At 39.8% G+C, this 20,075-nt stretch overlaps 1 protein-coding gene across 2 annotated transcripts in view; it reads left to right on the forward strand.

Annotated features, from left to right (window-relative positions):
• The window catches only part of ADCY5 (adenylate cyclase 5), a 198,266-nt gene that overhangs the window by 102,467 nt on the left and 75,724 nt on the right, over positions 1 to 20,075 (forward strand). For both annotated transcript variants that reach the window (XM_042877718.1, XM_042877719.1), the window contains exons 2-3: positions 9,479 to 9,628; positions 14,653 to 14,774. In XM_042877718.1, the coding sequence (XP_042733652.1) occupies positions 9,479 to 9,628; positions 14,653 to 14,774 (272 nt within the window). The remainder of the gene's footprint in view (positions 1 to 9,478; positions 9,629 to 14,652; positions 14,775 to 20,075) is intronic.

Genomic DNA, 20,075 nt, shown 5'->3' on the forward strand with positions numbered 1-20,075 from the left:
TGCCTCTCATTTCCCAGACATGAAGGCAATAACCGCACCTCATTTTCAGTAGATAGGAAAACCTCTCTCAGCTATTTTATTCCTTTTAAAGCAATTATTTGCTTGGTAATCTTCCACATTTGAAGCATTTTTCATGAAATCATTTTGTTTTCAAGTATACTAGTAAATCTCCAATGACACAAGTGATGATTTGTGAAAGGGTTACCAGGCAAGGCTAACTGCACAGGTGCTGTGTTCTTAGAAATGAAAAATATTAATGCAAAACCGTGTCTAAACATCTATGCTGTGGTGCAACAGATGACGAAGACAGGGAAAGGAGATTGCAAACTAATTTGTTCATGATCATTATTGTGCACTTCAGGAAAAGGAAGGGTCTCTTTGGGATATATTAAGAAAGGTATTGTATGTAATATGAAACAAGCAAGTATGGCAATTAGATGCCATTTAAACTTCAATCCTATTGTTATATCATTTTTGTATACTGTATTTAAGAGGTGAGCAGGGAATGAACTACATAGTCAATGGGATTTCTTCAGTTCTTTGCTGTCATGCTGTCATGTTACAAAATATTCTAAAATAAAAAAAAAAAATCTTTTTTTTTTTCTATTTCTTCCTCAGATTAGGTTACTTTAAATCTTCCTAATTCACTTTTCTTTTCAAAATCCATTTCTGTGGTGTGCAGTATCCTCTTGGGGAGGTCAATATGACATTAGGTCTATTTTAAGATCACCTCAGAAAACTTTTTCAGCTGCATAATCTCTGGTAATAATCTTTGGGAGAATAAAAGTAGAAGCTCAAATACAGATTCAGAATTTTCCACTAGCTAGAAATTTGGATTTCTTTTCTTCATGTCCTGCCCAATTCTCAACAGACACAGCTTATTAAATTATCCATAGGCTCTTCTAACTCATGCATCTCCATTGCAGTGAGATTGATTTGTTTGTTTTAGTTAAGCATTTGAATTTTTACAGTGTCATAATACCAATATTTTCACTATGATCTTCTCAAAGGACAGCAAGAAAAGGTTTACAATCTTAACAAAAATAACCTCTGGCTACAGCATATCTCAGTTCAAGAATCCAGCTGCTTGCCATTTTGTAATGCTTAAGGAAATCAGTGATACACTCTTGTGGTATGGGACTTGGAGGATGTATTCAGTACATATGCTTTGAAAGTACACCTTGAAATTTTTTTCTTCAAATGTCACAAAGCAACTTAAAGTGTGTCTTGCACTGTGAAAAGCACATCTCATAGCAAAGGAATTACATTGTTGGATCTATCAGAAAATAATGAGGTTTATCTTGACTTACTTAGGAATATTCATGTAGCTTGATTCCGGAGTTGTGAGGTTGTGTGTTTTTGGCAAAAAGACTGGGGGACATGAGGAGATAATCTGTACTAATGAGCGTTACAGTACAAAGAAGGCCGAATAAAAGACAGTGAGAGTGGAGTGGTGCAGGTCTAAAGGCAGATGGAAGAGGGGCTGGATATAATGAGATAACGGCCAGCTAAGTTGCGTTCTGTGATTTGTATTGCAAACGGGGCTAGTTGTAACCAGTGCTGTTAGATTGTCACACATTTCTTTATAAGCTATTCTGAAGAGTTGTTTGGAGCTTCTCTCTAAAATCTGTTGTTTAACTGTAGACCTTTGAACTGTAGACTATGACAAAGCTGAAGGTAAAGGAATATGCCTTCAAGCTGTCCATTGTGCTCAATTAAAATTTGGTTGAGAATTTTCCTGCTAATAGTTTTCTGCAGTGCTGAATGTCAGTCTGTTCAAAGATCAGTAAGCTCAACTGCTCATACAGCCAGACTGTAAGATACAGCAATGAATCTCAACTTCTGCATTCCAGTCTCTCCAATTTTCTGTTTCTTCCACACAAACAAGCAAAACCAAAACGATTCACCATCACCCCGAAAACATGAACTCAAGTGCCTGGGAAATAATAGTTTTTATATTTTACAGACCATATTTAGGGCACTCTTTTTTTCCTGCTGAGTAGCTGGCGAATGTTCTGTATTTTCAGAGATAAATAAGACTTTCATCTAACTAGATAAATATTTTTGTTTTCTCAGTGACTGGTAGGTGAAGTCTGGTGCTTAAATGACTGTGGAAGATAAGGGGTGATGCACTACCCATGTTTGAGTACAGGGAGCCCAGAGACATTCCCAGAATCACTAAGGAGTGGATGTATGAGTATTTTTTCTCGTAGCAATGGGAAGTAGCCATAGGTCTTGCAAAAGATACTTCTCTGTGAATTGTGTTTGCTGGCAGCTTGAAGGCTAATTGACAAGACAGAGCACCAGGAAGATGGAGGGGACAAGCAGTGGTACTTGGAGGTGACTGAAGAACTGAGATGTCAAAGGATGGGGCTGCAGAGGTCTCGGTGGATATGTTGTAGGAAAGTACCATGTACACACTGATCCAAACAAAAAAAAATGTCTGTTCCCAGTATGGGTCAACCTCATTGTCAGATATGAGTCATGCACAGTAAGAACAGGATCTTTCATCCACTTCTGGGACCTCACAGAGATGTTCTGAATGTTTGAAGTCCTATCTGAAGAGCTTACTGAAATCTTACTGAAAGAATTGTGTTTGGTTGCTCAAGCCTTTGCCACGTAGATACCACTATTGCTTGGAAATGAACACCCATCACGTGAAAACTGTCCTTGTTTGTTGTGTGTTTGTAAAGTGCGAACATGCACAGAAACTTGTTTGCCACAGAGATTATGGGAGGATGGATGGTAGGACCTGAAATCTCCTTCCCTGTGATGTTGCTCCTAGCGCAAGGCAACGCTTCTTCCCTACTGGATTGTGCTATCGCACAGAGGATCTTTGCTGGCATCATGGCAGAGTTCCAGGGAAACTGAGCCACAGAAATACCCCTTTTACCAGGTGCTAGACCAAGGTTTGGTCAGGACAGTGTATTCTTTTCCTTGATAATCAAAGAATTTGTTTCTTAAAGGCAACAATGTATAAGTAGAATTAATCAGTTTGATGTATAAATGTTTCCTCTTGAGCTGCTTACTAAAAATACATCTGTTTGTAATATTTTGTTCTTTAATTGGGATTAACATTTTTAGTTATAAAAACAAATTATAAATATGCTCCTTTATGTTTCGGTATTCTGTGTGGCAGCGAGAGTATCAGCAGGAAGGAGTGCATGGCAGGTTTGCTGTTACAGCAGCCAGTAAATGAATGGAAATCTTGTTGAGTAGTGTGAGATTAAAACTAAGAAAGCAGCAACAGACATTTTGCTTTCATCTGAGAGAATGGAAAACCATCAAAATCTTGATTTTTTATTCTTTATGAGGTGTGTAATGTATCAAGACTTTACCTGCAAGTATGCATATAAAAGGTGATTTAGGTATTACTTTTTTATTCTAAAGGAAGACTGAATGTATGTGAGGCAAGATAATTATTTGTCCTTCCCCTGGGAGAAGAAGAGCGGTGGAAAGGTGAGATGGTCACAGAAATATACAGGATGGAAGGCTGCAGTGTCGTGTTTTTATTGACTTGAATTATTGAGCAGAGATATTCATAAGTGGCAGGTAGATTCTCTCAGTGATCTTAGGCACGGTACCACTAATTCGCTCTCAAGGAGTAACTTCATGCTGGATGTAAAGTCGAGTTGAAAGGCTGAAGTAGACAACTTCTACTGCTTACCAGCTTTCCACATAGGAAAAAAATATGCAAAAAAGGCATTGGAAATATTTCTACAAATAATTTCTTGTTGTCCTCAACTCTGAGTAGATTTTCTTCAATTGAGAGCATCGCTCTTTGGTAAATTCTGCTACTTTGGGGATCATTAAGTTGCCTTATGTCTTAGGGAAGCATTCAGGTTTTCCGAGCTGGCTTCTGTAGTGCTGCTTATGCATAAAGTGTGCTTAGAGAAGTCTGGAGATGGTGGCCACGGTCTATTTTCTGTTCTGCTTAAGATCCAATTGAATGCTTGCTGCACAGATGTACCAGAACACAGGGAGGGCACCACATAGCAACTTGGGCAGGTTTGTTCCGAGACTCCTGTGTTTTATCTTTTCTTATTGCCGTTATTTCAAGAACTCAGTAAAAATATTTGTCACTTTTAAAATAAGAACTCCTAAATTCTTCACTAGTTCTGTACTGGCCAAACATGAGAGGAGCACCACATGACGGTTTAATTATCTCTCTAACGTAATCTACAGGTTTTCTCTTTCTTAATACTCTGCCGGTTGTAGATTAGGGAAACAAAGGATGTTGTTGTATATACAGCCTCAAATGCGTGAGTAATTTGATCTTGGAGCCAGCTGATGTTGTCTTTCGTTTTAATTTTCATTATGCCTTTGGCTCTGTAGCTGCTCCTTTTTTTTCTTTTTCTGAGATATTAGAGTATAAAGAAGCAATACAGGGCTATTAAGCTGCTTAGTGCTTTAAAATAGCATCATAACAGTTTTTTTTTTCCATAATATTTGTTTCTTATTTTTTGAACTTTAGAATTTATCCATGATTCCATTCTGAATTGCACACACAGGTGCTATAGAAATAGCTAGAGCTTTTGTATGCCATCACATTTTGGTTCTTATGCTCTGTTACAGGTAAGAATTAAAGATTTTATAACCTTTTTTTTTTTTTTTTCTTTTTTTGTGGTTAAAAAAGAAACTTTCAAAAGTAAATGTAATTCCAATGTCTGCTCCTATCATTAATAGTTGATCCAATTTGTCAACTCAGTATATAACCACTGTAAAAAGCAATCTAGAAGCTGAGTTGTTATCTGTTTTTAATCTAGCTCATGGACCAATAGTTGATTGAACATAAGATTTCCGATTACACAAGTACTACGAGAGCTGGCAAGCAGAGGCAGGGCAGAGAGAAACTCCAGAAAGTGGGATACACAATTCTTTTCCTCTTAGTATTTTGCTGTGGCTTTTTGATCCCCAAGAAAGGTGCTTTCCTTCTCCCTTGCAGCAGTTTTACTGCCTTATGGTAGAAGTTTAAAACGTGTTTGCAAAGTGGGACTTTGCGACAATATCAAAATATTTTGATGTAAACTTTCTGATAAGCTATCAGAAAAGACCTAATGCTGGGATCTCAGAAAAGAAATAACTTAGAATCTCTGCAAGAGAAGTTAGTCAAGGAACGGTAACTTGGTGGAAAAAAAAGGAAAAAGGAAAGGAATAAAAAGCTCTGATTATTACAAGAAGCTATATTATTCAAAGAAATTTGGCACGTGTTTTCATGGTAGTAATCAGCCTTGTTAAAACTGGCAGAGGAAAGGAAGTAACAAAATTTGTCTTGGTGCCATCTCTCCTAAGTATGCTGTCTCTTAATTACATATTGAATAGTAGCTGGTGTTTGAAGAATAACAGAATAGAAAGATAGAAAGGAGAAACATGGCAATGTTGATTCAAGCTGATATTTCTTTCTGCTGGAAGGCTCTCGCTGATCACTGAACCATCAGGGTTCCTCCTCAGCCTTTCCTGAAATGCCCAAGATGTTAATTTTGTAACAGCAAAGCCAGGCCAGATTTAGCTCTCAATTTTGATTTTGTAATACCAGGTTTTCATAACTCCAAGAACATGTGTAACTGAACTGTTTCCATTTCTCGTTTCTTTTATTCTTCCTTTGGTGACCGAGGGAAAAATATTGAAAGCAGTATCCTGCAAGAGGTTCAACAAAAGCATTGCAGTGCTCCAGGTGCGAGACAAAGTGACAAGAAATGGTCTTGTCTGTTCTGTTGTCTGAGATTGACCAATCTATTATTTCAGTGGAAGGAAGAAGTCACGCCGTTTTTTTGAAGAGCCCTCCTAGTGCATAGCTTTTTGTTAGGTGCTGAATTGCCTTTAAACACCTCTGCCTCAGTAACATCAGAATAATAGCACTTCTCTGCCACACACAGATGCTGTAGGAGTAAACATGCCAGTTTAGGAAACATTCAAATGCGATTTTACTGCAGGCTGATTTAATAGCTTATTTAGGAGTTATATGTAAGTGAAATAGTCTTTTATAAACTATTATTTTCCAAAATTAGAAGGGCAGGAATCTTCTCAGACTGTAGCTAGGCAGGGGAAGGAATTCAACTCTAAAATAGACAACTGTATTTTCCCATTGCCTTGAACAGCTCTTCAACGCAGATTGTCTGAAGTAGTTGCAATAATATCTTTCTACTTTTCAGGCAGTGGAGCTTAGAGATTCAGTTTTTTAACATCTACATCATCTCTTTTCTCCTGAGACTGAAGCTGGTTACCATAGCAAAATGGCGAGGAAGCCGATAAGCTAGTGGTACCATTTGGCAAACCGGGTACAATCAATTGTTTATTTGTTTATTACACATCATTTTATTAAGACAACGGACTATGAAAAAAAAATGAGGTTAGATATTTTCTTTTTCTGCTGTAACATGGTATAAAATACTTGTGAAGAAAATGTTTGTGAATGCATACTGAATAAAATGATCTTTATTCAGCCTACATAACAAGCATTGCTGCAGATAGTAGGAGCTTCAGTTTTACACCTCTGCAGATCTTTGATGCTGTTAACATTACACTCTAATTTCCCTCCCTGGGGTTCAGAGTGCTGCAAAGATGCCATACAGCTTCTATTTCACAGAATACGTACAGGTGTCTGTTTCTTTAAACTTATGCTGCAGTGTAGTTTTTAGAAAAAACAGGATCATCTGAGTCTGTCTTTTAAATTAGTTTGCAAAGGGTTTGTGTAGAATGATATCGGTGAGAGCTTAACAGTCAAGTTGCTTTGTTGGCCTACACACCTTATGAATCATGTTCGATAGTGTTTTTTACTCTGCATTGGCAGAGTTGATCTTTGTGCATCATCATGTGCCTTGAGCTGTGCTTCTTGGCTTCTAAGGGCTACTTCAGGGCAGTGATGTTTTCACGGTTGTTCCCGCTGGGGGCTGTTTGTTAACACTGATGTCTACCCATGGAAAGCTTGTTGTCAGGTCTGAGGGGTGTCCTGTTCTTGGTGCAAGAGTTGAGTTACTGTTTTGGGAAATTTGCTTGGGGTTGCACTAACTGTAAGTGAAATGAGGCCTTGTTTCTTGGGGTTAAAATAGAAAGCTGAATATTTACAATCCTAGAATCCTTAGAACTGGAAGGAACATTTAAAGGTCAGGTAGTCCAAATCCTCTGCAATGAATAGAGACAGTGCAGCTAGATCAAGTTGCCCATGGCCTGAATGTCTCCAGGACAGGGCATCCACATCTCTGGGCAAACTGTTCCAGTGCCTCACCACCTCACTGTAAAAGACTTCTTCCTTTACCTAACCTAAATCTATGCTGACATTCTATCACAGCAAACCCTGCTAAAGAGTCTGTCCCCTTCTTCCCTATAGCTTCCCTTTAGATATTGAAAGGCCACTATCAGGTCACCTTGGAGCCTTGTCTTCTCCAGGCTGATGATTTCCTGAAAATACTGATAATAACCATCGTGAACTTGTAGAAGTGTTGTTCACAGACTGCTAGTAATGCGGCCGTGAAGCAGGAATCTGAGTAACTCCCAGGAAAGTCCTTTTTCTGTTCCATTTTTAAGCTGTTTCTTTGTGAAAAATGAACACCAATGTTTTTTATACTTGGAGAGGGATTTTTCATCCTTAAGATCCTGCCTTTCTGCTCATTATCAGCAAAAAAAACCCCTATCAAGTGCCCATCGGATGCAGTAGTGGGTTAGCTGGCAGCTGGCTGATGTCTGATCAGCTTCAAGAAGAGACGCAGGACACTGGACCTGTCAGGATTCAGCCAGCCTTAGAAAGAGCTGAATGAGAATGTAATAGCAAGGGTTTGTAAATCTGCAAATTTAGGATCATGTTCACGTGTATGAACTGCGCCTTAGCCCTATCTCTGTCCTGTGTGAGGACACTTAAGATGAAGGGAGCAATCTGCAGGGGATGAGAAAGACTTTCCTCCTTGAAAACCAGTTATCTGCAGATAGATCTAACTGGTTTTGATGGTAACCACCCACGGGTATCTATGACCTGCAAGTCGTCGTATTTTAGTATAGTACACAAGCGTGGGAACTTTCTGCAGGGACGCAGCCCAAAATGCAGCAGGATACAGGAGCTTTGTGTGTTGCCATCTACTGGCAGCCATCCTCAGAGAGAAGTCCCTCAGCTGGTTGTAGTTCAACGTATTGCTTAATTTTGAGCTGAAAGACCAATTTTTCCTGCCTAAAACCTGTCTCGGGTCAGAGTTGTTAATAAAACCATTTCCGATGTCTTCATCGCTTGCATGTAGTCAAGATGTTTGAGTAATCCCAACAGACTTTCTGTTGCTCTTTGGGATGTTGGTGGGTGATATATGAAGAGCTCCTCTCCTCCCTGGCCTGGGGACTTCTGAGCACACACTGCTGGCTTGTGGCCTGAGTGATGCCTATGAGGGTGCTGCCTTTTGGAACCTGATCCTGTGTTTTCAGTGAAGGGGCTGCTCTGGAAATTATTAGTAACAAAGGCAAAGGGTGTATTTAAACTATATTTGGTCTATAGGGAATAGAATAAAGGTCTCTGTTTTAATTTAAGAGTCCTGTAAGTCTGACAGTCTTTCCCCACAGAGAACAGAGGTATTTTGAATAAGTGTCCTCATAGAGAGATGCAGTACAGTTTGTGCAGCTCTCCAGAAGTTTTATTTTGACCTCTGTCAGGGGAAAATATTTATATGATACTGTCAGAAGTAGTTTTGAACATTATACATGAACCAAATGCCAGCACATGTTTTATTTTTTCCTTTTTATTAAAAAATGGTTAGGAAATAAGAGTTGCGACACTAGTTTGCAGCGAAAGTTATGTGACTGCTTTATTACAAAACATAATCCATGTGGAAGCAGAGGAGTGATGTTGCTTTTCCTTTATACATGTCCAGTCCAAATATATGTCAGACTTAATAACCTTTTCTGTAGCCATGTTCATAGAAATGTAGAAAATGTAATTTTTTTTTTAACCTACTAACATAAATTTTTGAGATGAACTACATAAAGAAAGGATTGCTCTTAAACTCTGTGAATACCAGCATTTTCCCTTCACTATTTGAAGCACTGTTTCAAAATAGCAGTTATATATATCTTTGGCATGTTTTCAAGCCAGATATGTAAGTACGCAAATGTGGAAATATTTGTGTTCCTCTGTCTGCGTGAAGCTTAGCTGACTCTTAGCTGGCAAAGTAACGGTGCATTTTTAGGTGCATTTTTGTCACAGTAGTTCCAAGGTTTGGATGACCAAAGGTAGGACTATAGCATTGCTAGTATTTTTTATTTTATTGTATTTTACCAGGGAAGTAATACACAATGCTAAGAACATATATTTGAGGCCACATATAGAAGGTTTATATTTGAAAACTAGAGAAGTGAAATAAATTGGAGCTTAAGGTTTACCTGTGGCTTGGATCAAAGAGGTGTGGAATGGGCTAAGTTCTGGCTGCTGCTTTGTTACTGATGGCAGGTTTCCAAAGTGTAATCAAGTATTTTCTCTTTGTTTTTTTTTCCCCTTTTGTTGCAGCTGGTCTCCAATGTTCTCATCTTCTCCTGTACAAACATTGTAGGCGTGTGTACCCACTACCCAGCAGAGGTGTCCCAAAGACAGGCTTTCCAGGAGACCAGGGAATGCATACAAGCCAGGCTGCATTCTCAAAGGGAAAACCAGCAGCAGGTAAGAACAACAGTGGGAAATAAAAAGTGGAACTGCTGAAATGCAATTAGCATGCAAATTGTTCCTCTAGGATTGCATTTGTAGGCCTCTTGCTTTATGACTGATACAAGCAAGAGGAGGCTGATAGGAAAGAGCAGGATTTTTAAAGGCTTGAAAGAGAACTCAGGGAGTATTCTGCAATACGCTGAAGAATTTGTCTGCAGACGTCTACAAAAATCCTGTGGTCTGTGCTCTGTGGATGAAAATCACATAGTATGCAGATAGTCTGCACAGCTTTTTTGTACCCATTGAAGCCACCGTGTGTTGGATTTAGATGCAGCACACAGGCTTCAGATGCACTCTGTTTGTGAGTCTGAAGTGTGGTGTGCTTGTCAGCAAAATCACAGCCAACAGGAAAGGTGGGTTGTAGAGAAAAATGTAGAAATTGCCCCATTGAACATATTGTTCCCTGATTCCCCCAAAGAGGGTCTGCTTCCTGCCTTATTCAAAATTTACTTTCTGTTTTTATACCTCTGCACACCACGTAGGCCTCAAGTGAGCTGTATTTAACTGAGAAGTGAGATTCATCACCAACTCCAATGTTCATTTGCTATAAAAAGGTCCATGGCTGCCAGCAAACAGCCTTGTCAGGGGTGCTGACCACATCTGCTCCTTTTGGACCAGCATGGATGTTCCTTTGCTAATACACATCTCTACCCTGAAGTACTTTTGTACTTCTCATAGTAGTCTGTCCAGTCCATCTTGAGATGAATCATGAAATGGGGCTTCCATCCCTTGGGAGACATCTTGGAGCTTGGTTGTGGGCTTGGGAAAGAGATCAAGAGAATGAATCAAATGAATCAAGCATCTTTGCATTTCTTTGGCAACCTGGCCTAATTTTCCCTCATGTCTCAGCCCATCTGCATCTTTGGGTCTGTTTTTGGCAGTGTTTTATGAGTTTCCTCTGGCTAGACATAGTAGCTGTTTAACCTTACTGTTGAATAGCATGTACATGTGCTTTATTTTGAGAATATATGTATGAAAACCACATTCACGATCAAAGCTTCATTTTCCTTTGTAACTAATGTAATTTCAGAAAGATGAAACAAGTGGACTCCTTTGGCACCTTGAGATGGAGAAAAGGATTAGCTCCAGGGAATACCCATTTTATTTATTGATTACAGCTCTGTCCTCCCTGCTGAGAATGCATGTGCCATTCTGGGGCTAGAAGCTTCTGTGTCAGAAGTAATTCACAAAAGAAAAGCCTTGAGAAATGCTCTAGCTTTAGGGCTTTTTTCTTCCCTGCCCCCAGAAGGTGCCATACCATGCAGAAGAAAGCCAGAACATCAAAAAAACACAGGTCAAAGCCAGTCACTTGGACGTGCCCTCCGGAACTTCCAGCAGAAGTGGTGAATCCTGGCAGCTGGGGACTCCTAATAACATTACTTGCTGCCACAGTCTGCCCTGACATTGATTTCCAGGTTCAGTTCAGATGCTTTTCCATGCATAATGCATTGAGGTAATCTTAAGGTGACAGCAGATGCAAATAAATGTCAGTTCAGCCTGCATCTGCGAGAGCTGGGCTCCAAACAGGTGCAGACGGAAAGGGAATGGCACTGCCCGGTGCTGTTACACTCATTTGCCTGTTTCAGAAGACCTAATGATGCTCCTGTGTGTTGTTCTCTATTAAAAGCAGGCATATTATCTCCATGAAAGGGCTCTATATTTTTCCTCATTAAGTTTCTGCCAGCACCCAAAATTAGAAATAAAATTCCAAAGTGTCCCATCCAAGATAGACACTCCTCATGCTTTCATTATCTGAGATAGCCTAGGGCAGAGCTGTAACTCTCTTCCTTGCCCAGAATAAAATAATCTTGGATTAAAAAAAAAAAAAAATGCCCTTAATAATCTGCAAATACTTCAGATTTTAGTAAAAAAGTGGTTGTCAGAAGTGCACAGTTCTAGCATTGCTTGGCTTTCATGTGTTTTCACGTTCTTTTCATCTCTGCATCACTTAACATGTGATGAATAATCAGTGTTGCTAAACCTGAGGACAAATGGTCAGACATAAAACACTAAATATTTGTTGATGCCTTGAGGTCATCTTGGGGGAGTGCAGAATACATAGTTAAAATTCCTATGTAGTGTAGAGTCATTGTGTAGATGTGTGTGTTCTATATATGCACCCACATATGCATATATCCATGTGTGCTTACGTAAATAGAGTAGATCTGTATTGTACTTTTTCATCTGTGCCTATTCTAGAGACTGGTTCTCCTCAGTATGCATTTGTTTAATGTATAATTCAGTAGAACTATGCTGGAATCGTACACTGAAATGAGAATTATATATGAATTTGCTCTTGCTTTTGTTATCAGGTCAGACTGATGCCCTGTTATGCAGCAGTCCCGGCCATCTCACTTGTGCCTAAGTGATTTTTCAGTGAGGGCTGCACTACGTTTCAGTCGTAATGCCAACATGCAAATTGTACTCTAGTGGAGACCTTAATTTCATCTCTCCATTTGAAGTAAAGGGATTTTTTCTTGTTTTCAAGGTCTTTATGATGGCCTGTGCTTTACTAAAGCACTTGTGACAGCCTCCTCTTGGTAGTTTCAAAGGTTAATTTCAGTGATTCTGACGTTCCCAGCATAGGGAATGAAGGTAATGTCCAGCTCTGTCATGCAGCTCAGTCTCCTAATTAGTTCCTATGTGGAAGATAGCTCCTGTTGCATGCAGTCATTTCATTTGTTAAGTTTTATTCCCACTTAGTGATAGTTCAGAGAGGTGTTAGTTTCCTAGAGATCCTGAATGTGTTGAAAACATTGGTGGGTTCTGTCTGGCAAGTGTCTGTGGTGTCAGGAAGAGCAGGGCCGGGGGTTCTCCTGCAAAAGTTAGCCAGAAATGTGTGAAAAATCCCTTGGAGCATTAGTTGAGAAATTCACTCCCCCGAACGTGTCCTTGTTTTGCAAGCAATTAAAAAAAAAATCATTCCACTCTGCTGCACCCACAGGGAATGTTCCAACCTGGGGTGCCCCAGAACTCTCCAGTGAGCTCCGAGTTATTTAGAGGATGCACATGTAGAATAGCAGCTTTCACACATTTGAGGGATGCCAATTATCATATGCAAATGACAGCAGCATGTAACACTAGTTACTCTGGTAAACACTCAAAATGTGTTGTGCTTTTGCGCTCGAGGAGTACGCTAATAGCTGGCAGAAGCCTGAGGACACGTGCATGATTCATCATCTTTTATATATACATATATATATATAAATATATATATAAAATTTGATGTGTGAATGCTAGCACATGCAGTATGCTGGTGAGAGTGCTTTACAAAACAAGTATCTTGTTAGGACTGCTGCAGTTTGGAGCTGGGAAAGCAGACATCCCTCTAACATATCTTCTCCTGTGTTATTACTACTTCCTCAGGGGCTGGAGGTGAGAATCAGTCTCTTTAAAGTACATGTTGAAAGGGGAAAATGTAAGTACTGGGCAGTGCTGAAGCCTATGATACGTTTCAGTGCATGCTGAACATATACTCAGCACATTCACCTCCTTTTGGTTCCCTCAAAGTTTATCTCCCTCCCTAGAGGAAGAAATTAATGAGGAACTTTCAGGAAAAATAAAAAAAACGTAGAAATTAGAAACCAGAAACTAGGATGTGTTTATAACTGAAGTCCAGGCAAGAAGTTTGGTGACGTGAATAATTAGTGCAGGAATGCTGACCCCTCTGAGTCAGGACTGGTGCTTGAGCCCTACTGTTCCCTGTGTTGTTGAGAATTAATGAGCTGTTAGATAGGGTTAGGCACCTTCGTTTATTCTACATGGTCTCTGTCATCAGGAAGGAAGGCCATTTTTCTTCCCTGTGCTCACTGCAGGGAAATAAAATAGTAAAGGAGAATGAGGTGTGGGATTTGGGGATTTTTCAGCTGTTCCAGAGTACTGCCTGCCAGTTGGGCTGTGCTGGATCTGGGGGAGATGCCCAGCACCTTCTCCAACCATGGCGAAAACCCTCCTGTTCAGGAGCAGGGTGTGAGTGGGAATCAAATTGAATACAGAGAGTGAATGGTATGGGCAGAATTAATTGGGTGAGATCCCTGAAATACACAAATACATCCCTAGGGTGCTTATTACCTGCAGGTGTAAATTCTACAGCTTTTACATAAAATTGCCACCAAATTTAGAATAATAGCAAGTGCTGGCTTTTGTGTGAGCTTTTAGGAAAGTTACCAGAAAGTCATTGTTTTGTCATGCAACTAATTTTTGCCTAGCATACAAAACTATATCTGGAACAGCTCATAAAACGGTATTATGAAAGTCACACTAAAGCTATTATCAGTAAATAAAAATGCAATTTAGTTGTTCTGAGTGAGGGTGGAGAGCAGTGAAATGCTGATGACAGGTGGTGGTTATTGGAAGCACTCTTGTGGGGGATGAGTGGTTGTATGGGTCTTAATTCAACTGGGCACTAGTAGTGGTTTTAAGTGTAGAGGTGTAGCACTGTATTGCATAGTTGGCCTAACTTCTCATGCTCATTTTATTGGAGCATTCCTATTAACTTGTTACTTGCTAAGAATAGGTTTGTACCTGCATGGGGAATGTGCTCATATTATTAGGTAGGGGAAGAAGAGATTTTAAATGGTGCCTGAAGGTGTTGGGGTGTGAGTTCTGGGGTGGTATGGGAAAGGGGACTTCATGATGGCGTGGAGAGCCTGTGTGGAAGGTCAGATGGTATCACATAGCAGGGTCCTTCTAGGAATGTGCAAGTGCAATTTCTGAATTGTGTGGATCTTTCATTTGCAATAACTGGCAACTGTTAATCACAATGCCCAATGCAAGAGTGTTGCATTCTTGTTTTGGGGTCAGGATAGAATTGCAGATACCTTAACAGGGGATCAGCTGCTGGGTTTATGGGTATGGTTCTGCTTGGTTGTACTCATCACCTCCAGTGTGGTGACTTCATTCCACCCCAGTGCGGAGCAAAGTGTGTTTGTTAACTGGGCAGCAGGTGCTTTAATTGCTTCATCTGTCTGACTCCACAGGAGCGTCTCCTGCTCTCTGTACTTCCTCGACATGTTGCCATGGAGATGAAAGCTGACATTAATGCCAAGCAGGAAGATATGATGTTTCATAAGATCTACATCCAGAAGCATGACAATGTCAGGTAAGAAGAGCAGGCTGTCTCTCAGCTGCTGGGGAGGATGGACTCTCCCAAAGCTTGGCACCTATGGCCCAGGGATGAAGATGACAGCAGCACATGATCCAAAATAAGTGTAAAAGCAGTTTGGAGTGTCACCAGTTGACTGTAAATTTATTTACAGGACAGGAGAAGGATTGCCACATGTCCTCAACATCCTCCTTTGAGAAACAGCTTTAACTAAACTTATTCCTTTTTTTTTTTTTTTTTTTTTTTTTCCTGAACTGTGTCTCAATGGCTTTGAGAAAGTGGATTATTTGAATTTGGTTATTTTTTCAGCAGTAACAAGCTTACCCTTCTGATAAGTCATGAAGGGATGCAAGTTAAAGATGGGTACCATCTTCTGTGGGATGAATTGCAAAGCCCAGCTGGGGTTCAGGTCCCTTGGAGCAGTCCTTGCCAGCCTGTAATTTCAAGCAGGATGTCCATTTGTGACAGCCCTTGGCACCTGCTCAGCCACCAGTCAGCCACACAGTGCTGTGTCTTGGCTTATGTGGATGAGCAGAAGAGCTTCTGCATGTCACCAGGTTCCCTCTGTCCACTCCCCAAGGAAAAGGGATTGAAATTTTAATGTAGTGGCTGGATATCTTTATGGGCTGCAGTTTAACCTAATCTTAACACATTTTACCTCTGCTATTGTAGTCACTTTGGGAATGACTTCTGTGTCTGTCAGGCCAGATCCTGACACTGTGTAACAGCTCTGTAAGTACTTCTTCTGAGACATGGGGCTGGGAACAGGCAGCTTTCCTCCTTGCTCTGTCCATCACCACTTTAAACAAGCGACTTCCTTGTAAACTGCTTGTGTAGCCTACTCTCTTATATAGCTTAAGTATGTTGATTAATTATATTTTCTGATACTTAGTAGAAATGGATTTCTTGCATCTTTTATTTACTGTGCCTGCATAAACTCCATTAGATGATGCAGTGAAATCAAATTAAAATTCTGAAGATTCTGAAGGCTACAGCAAGTTGACATTTCCTTAACATTGGGGGTGGAGACAAATGGAAAATTGAGAGGGGGTTGCTTGCTGTGGAATCTCATATGAAACTCACTGAAATTGGGGCAAGTCTGCACTGGCTTGGGTCAACTTCAGTTTGGCCTTTTGTCATTTTGGTTGTGGCTGGGCAAAGTTGTAAAGGTCCACTAGCAATACTGAAGGCAAAAATGTCATCAGCTGTTAAATACTTGTAATGGTTTTCTACTGAGCATTTAAGAACATAATTATGATAATAAAGGTGAGGGGAATAGTTTTCCCAGAGTGATCACAGTGGAGTAGGTGTTGCAGTAGAAGATGTTTTCTGTCTTTATACCCTTTTTTTCCATTATTACTGTTCCAGTAGGTATGTAAATTTCTTGTGATAGATGGCATTTGTGAATTTTTGTAATAGAGAAATTACTTCTTTCCAGTACTCAAAGGTTAGCTTGACATTCAAATTGAATGCAAGTCATTGGATGTGACATGAGACTAATCAGTATGGTATTCTATTCGTTCACACTTGTTTCTGTATATCATTATTTGCAGATCTAAAAGTCATTCAGCACAGTTAAATCCTAGTAAAGGTTATTATCTGTTTAGGGTGATGCTTCTTTGAAATTTTGTTTCAATTATGTCACTAAATAAGCAAAAACAAATTAATAATAAATTAACACATGCGAATCAAGCTCAGTATTCAACACACACATTTTTTTTCCTACTTTCTCTCTTTTACTTTGCCAGGTCACAGCTTCATGTAGTTTTTACCCACATGTACTGAGAGCAGAGAGGAGGTAACTTAGGAACATCTCATCTTCGTACACTGTTGGGAAATGAATAACTAAGTATGAATAGAGAAAAAGGAAACACGAGTTGGTACAAATGACTCATTTCACACTAGGAGTTCAGTATTGGAGCCTTTGCTCTTGCCTGGGTGCTCTGAAACCACCCCTGGTGGAAATTACTGTGAATGGTTTTGAAGCATTTACGTGCACCTGGAAACACAGTGGTGGCAGTGGGTAGTGCCTCGACAATGCGGATTAATGAATTGGATGAAGAAAAGCAAGTGCACACATTACTTATGGGGAAATGCTCCAGGGGAGGCTTTTGACATTAGAACGCTGCAAGTAATTTTGTTTTGTTTTTGTCACTGTTCAAAAATGTCATAAGATCCGAGTTTTTATGAGCTGGAGGTTATTGTGTCAAGGCAATTGAGAGGCATGTGAAGGGTGCTGTGCCCAGCCATTGAATCTGGCTTCCTGTTGCTGATTTACGAGCAGAAACATTTCCTCCACAGTTTGCAAAGGTGGGAAGGTCTGCGTGTATGTGTGCAGAGACACGTGTTTCCCTCCACCAGTGACCATAGGCAATGATTCTCTTTTCCCACTCTCCCAGATTAGTTGGAAAAGCAGACTGTCAATGAAAGGTGAGGCACTGGCATGAGCTGCCAGGGAACTTGTGGCTGCGCCTTCCCTGGAGGTATCCAGGGCCAGGTTGTATGGGGCCCTGGGCAGCCTGAGCTGGGCCTGATTTAATGGTTGGCAACCTTGCTTGGGGTAGAGGGTTGAGACTAGATTGCCTTTGAGGTTCCTTCCAACCCCAGCAGCACTGTGATTCTGTGGAAGTAAAACGAATGGGGACTTTTGCTCACTGTTAAGATTGCTGTTGTAATGCCTTGACCATTCTACAGGCTGTTCAAGCTGATCACAGATTTCCCCATCAGCATGGAGGCCGCAGCTCCAGAGGCCTGAAAGCAGAGCCCTGCTCCTGCTTTGGGATTTTGAGTGGGAGAAGGGGTTTGCAACATTCTGTGTCAGAGAAGATTAAATATTCTAATTTTCAGGAATGATTGGGCCTGGGCATTTGGAACCACCTCTAATTTCAATTAAAAAACAAACCCAAATCACTCTACCAGCAGAAAATTTTATGCTAAAATTATGTGAAATTGCTGTGTGTTTTTGCTTAATTTCTATTTTAAAATGTGGAGTCTTTAAATGTCCATTTCTGCTGTGATATTTTCAGTCTGTGATATTGTGAAACGTACATTTTTCTTTCCCTTGGAAAAAAAAAGACAGTACACACAAAAAACACAGCCAAACATCAAACAACGTACAAAGATCTTTCCCAGCTGCCAGGAGTAGGTCTGTAAAACACAGTCATGATCCTTTACTAATGGCATTTCTGCCACAATATTGCTTACTATGTTACATTTATCTCAGGGGTTAGTTTATCTCTGTGAGAGAAAAGGTGATGTTTTTATGTCTCTCTGACCTGAATGGATAAAAGCAAACCTTTTTAGAACCTTATCAGGACTTCCTGTGAATGAGTTCATAATCTCCTGCTTATTGTTATGGAAAGTAAAATTCAGAGACTAATTTATCCACAATGAAAATATAATTTCCTGTCATTTTTTTGGCAGCAAAATTTGTTTCAAGATTATGTTCTTCTGAAGAAATTAGGGTGATGATGGAACTAAGATGAAGGTTTGGGGTTAATATTCTTTTTTGAGATGCAAATGAGCAAAAACTTTGAACCAGGAATGAAACCATTCCCCATCCTGATGCATTGAATGAGAATTAACTTTGACAAACAGAGAACAGTGGAGCGTGACGTGACCTTTCACACGTATGTGTGTTAAATATAAAGTCTATTGTCAAATGAAATCAGGAAAGGAGTTCCCGAGACCATGCAAGTAATTCCGGGCAAACAACAAGGTGAATTATGTAAGTAAAGCAGTTTACTTTATCGTGAATGAGATTGTCTGATAGACAAACCCTAAAATACTCATAGATAATACTGTTTACTGAAATGCTTCCTAGGCAGAATTTAAAATGTTTTATATTGACTATTTATAGTACTTCTCTGCAGAGATAGTGGCTTTAATGTTATCTAGGTTTGGCCAAATATAGTAATCTCTATGCTGTAAAAGGGGACTTAAAGTCCTCTGTGAAGGGATAAAGGTTGGCTTTGTCACTGGAATTCCTTTGATGAACTGTTTTAAGAAGTTTATTTTAGGACCAACATCCAAGCATGGTGAAAGTGACAGTTTCCTCTTTTAGATCCTTTGCATAATTCTTATGAATCATGTACTCAACAACATTAACCTGATCTCAGAGTTTTCTAAGCATTTTGAGAACTTGAACTAAACTATTCACAGAAATGAAACAGTCTATTTGCTTTTGGTTTTGTAAATGAAAGCCATTTTTAACTAGTTGTTCCCACTGACAGTAGTTTTCTGGTCTAGTAACATTGTAACAATGAAAATGTCTTCTTAAAAATGACGGAACAGTTGCACTTTGGCTGAGCGTCAGAGCTTTCAATCCAGCCATGTCAACTTAAACTCTTCACCTTATGGGTGTTGTGGTGCTTAATTAGTTGCTTACAAAGGGCATCAAACTCTTGGATTGCAAGTTGCTATCTAATTATGTGTTATGTTTTCAAAAATTTCAACTAAAAAAAACAATTTTCTCCTTTACACTGTTCCTGTACACAGGATGTCCAGCCTTAATATTTCTTGTTAAAAGAATTATCAGTATAAATAGCAGAGCAAGGCTGAGCTCTGTGCAGCTCATAGGAGAGCTCCCAGAACATGGTTGTAATGGGATGTACCAGTTGAAAGCAGTGCACTGCTCAATGGTGTGTTCTGGTTGGTGAGTACAGGCATGGGGCTTCTTCCAACTTGCTAACAGCAAAATGTCTTCTGAAATGCTAAATGTGTTTATAATGAGACATATTCTCTCCAGTCTTGGTCAGACAATAAATTGTCTTTTGGGGACAGTTTTGCTAATGGGCTGATTTTCTTCAGAAGCTCATCTGGTTTCTGTTTTTGTGCTTTTTTATCGTGAGAGGTTATTAAAGCTAAGCAGAAACCAGTTTGATTTTACCACCTTCAATAAATAAAACTATATTAAAGGAATGTAGAAATTTGTGGATGTACTTCTCTGGATTTTTTCCAAAAGTTTTCCAAATGATTTCTTGTATTGTTCAAAGCTTTAATTTCTGTGGAAAGTCATGTTGCTAGGGAAAGACAGCACCAATAACTCTTATAATAGAGTCACGAAATGGCTTAGGTTGGAAAGGACCCTGAAGATCATCTAGTTACAACCATCTGCCATGGACTGGTTGCCACCCACCAGCTCAGGCTGCCCAGGACCCCATCCAACCTGGCCTTGAGCACCTCCAAGGATGGGGGACCATCCCTGCCTCCTTTGGGCAGTCTACGCCAGCTCTCTAAGTAAAGATTTTTTTCCTAACATCTAACCGAAATATCTCCTCTTTTAATGCAAAGCAATTC

This window comes from Lagopus leucura, unplaced genomic scaffold (assembly GCF_019238085.1).
Source record: "Lagopus leucura isolate 7727_CA_CO unplaced genomic scaffold, USGS_WTPT01 Super-Scaffold_100019, whole genome shotgun sequence".
NCBI classification, from domain to species: domain Eukaryota; kingdom Metazoa; phylum Chordata; class Aves; order Galliformes; family Phasianidae; genus Lagopus; species Lagopus leucura.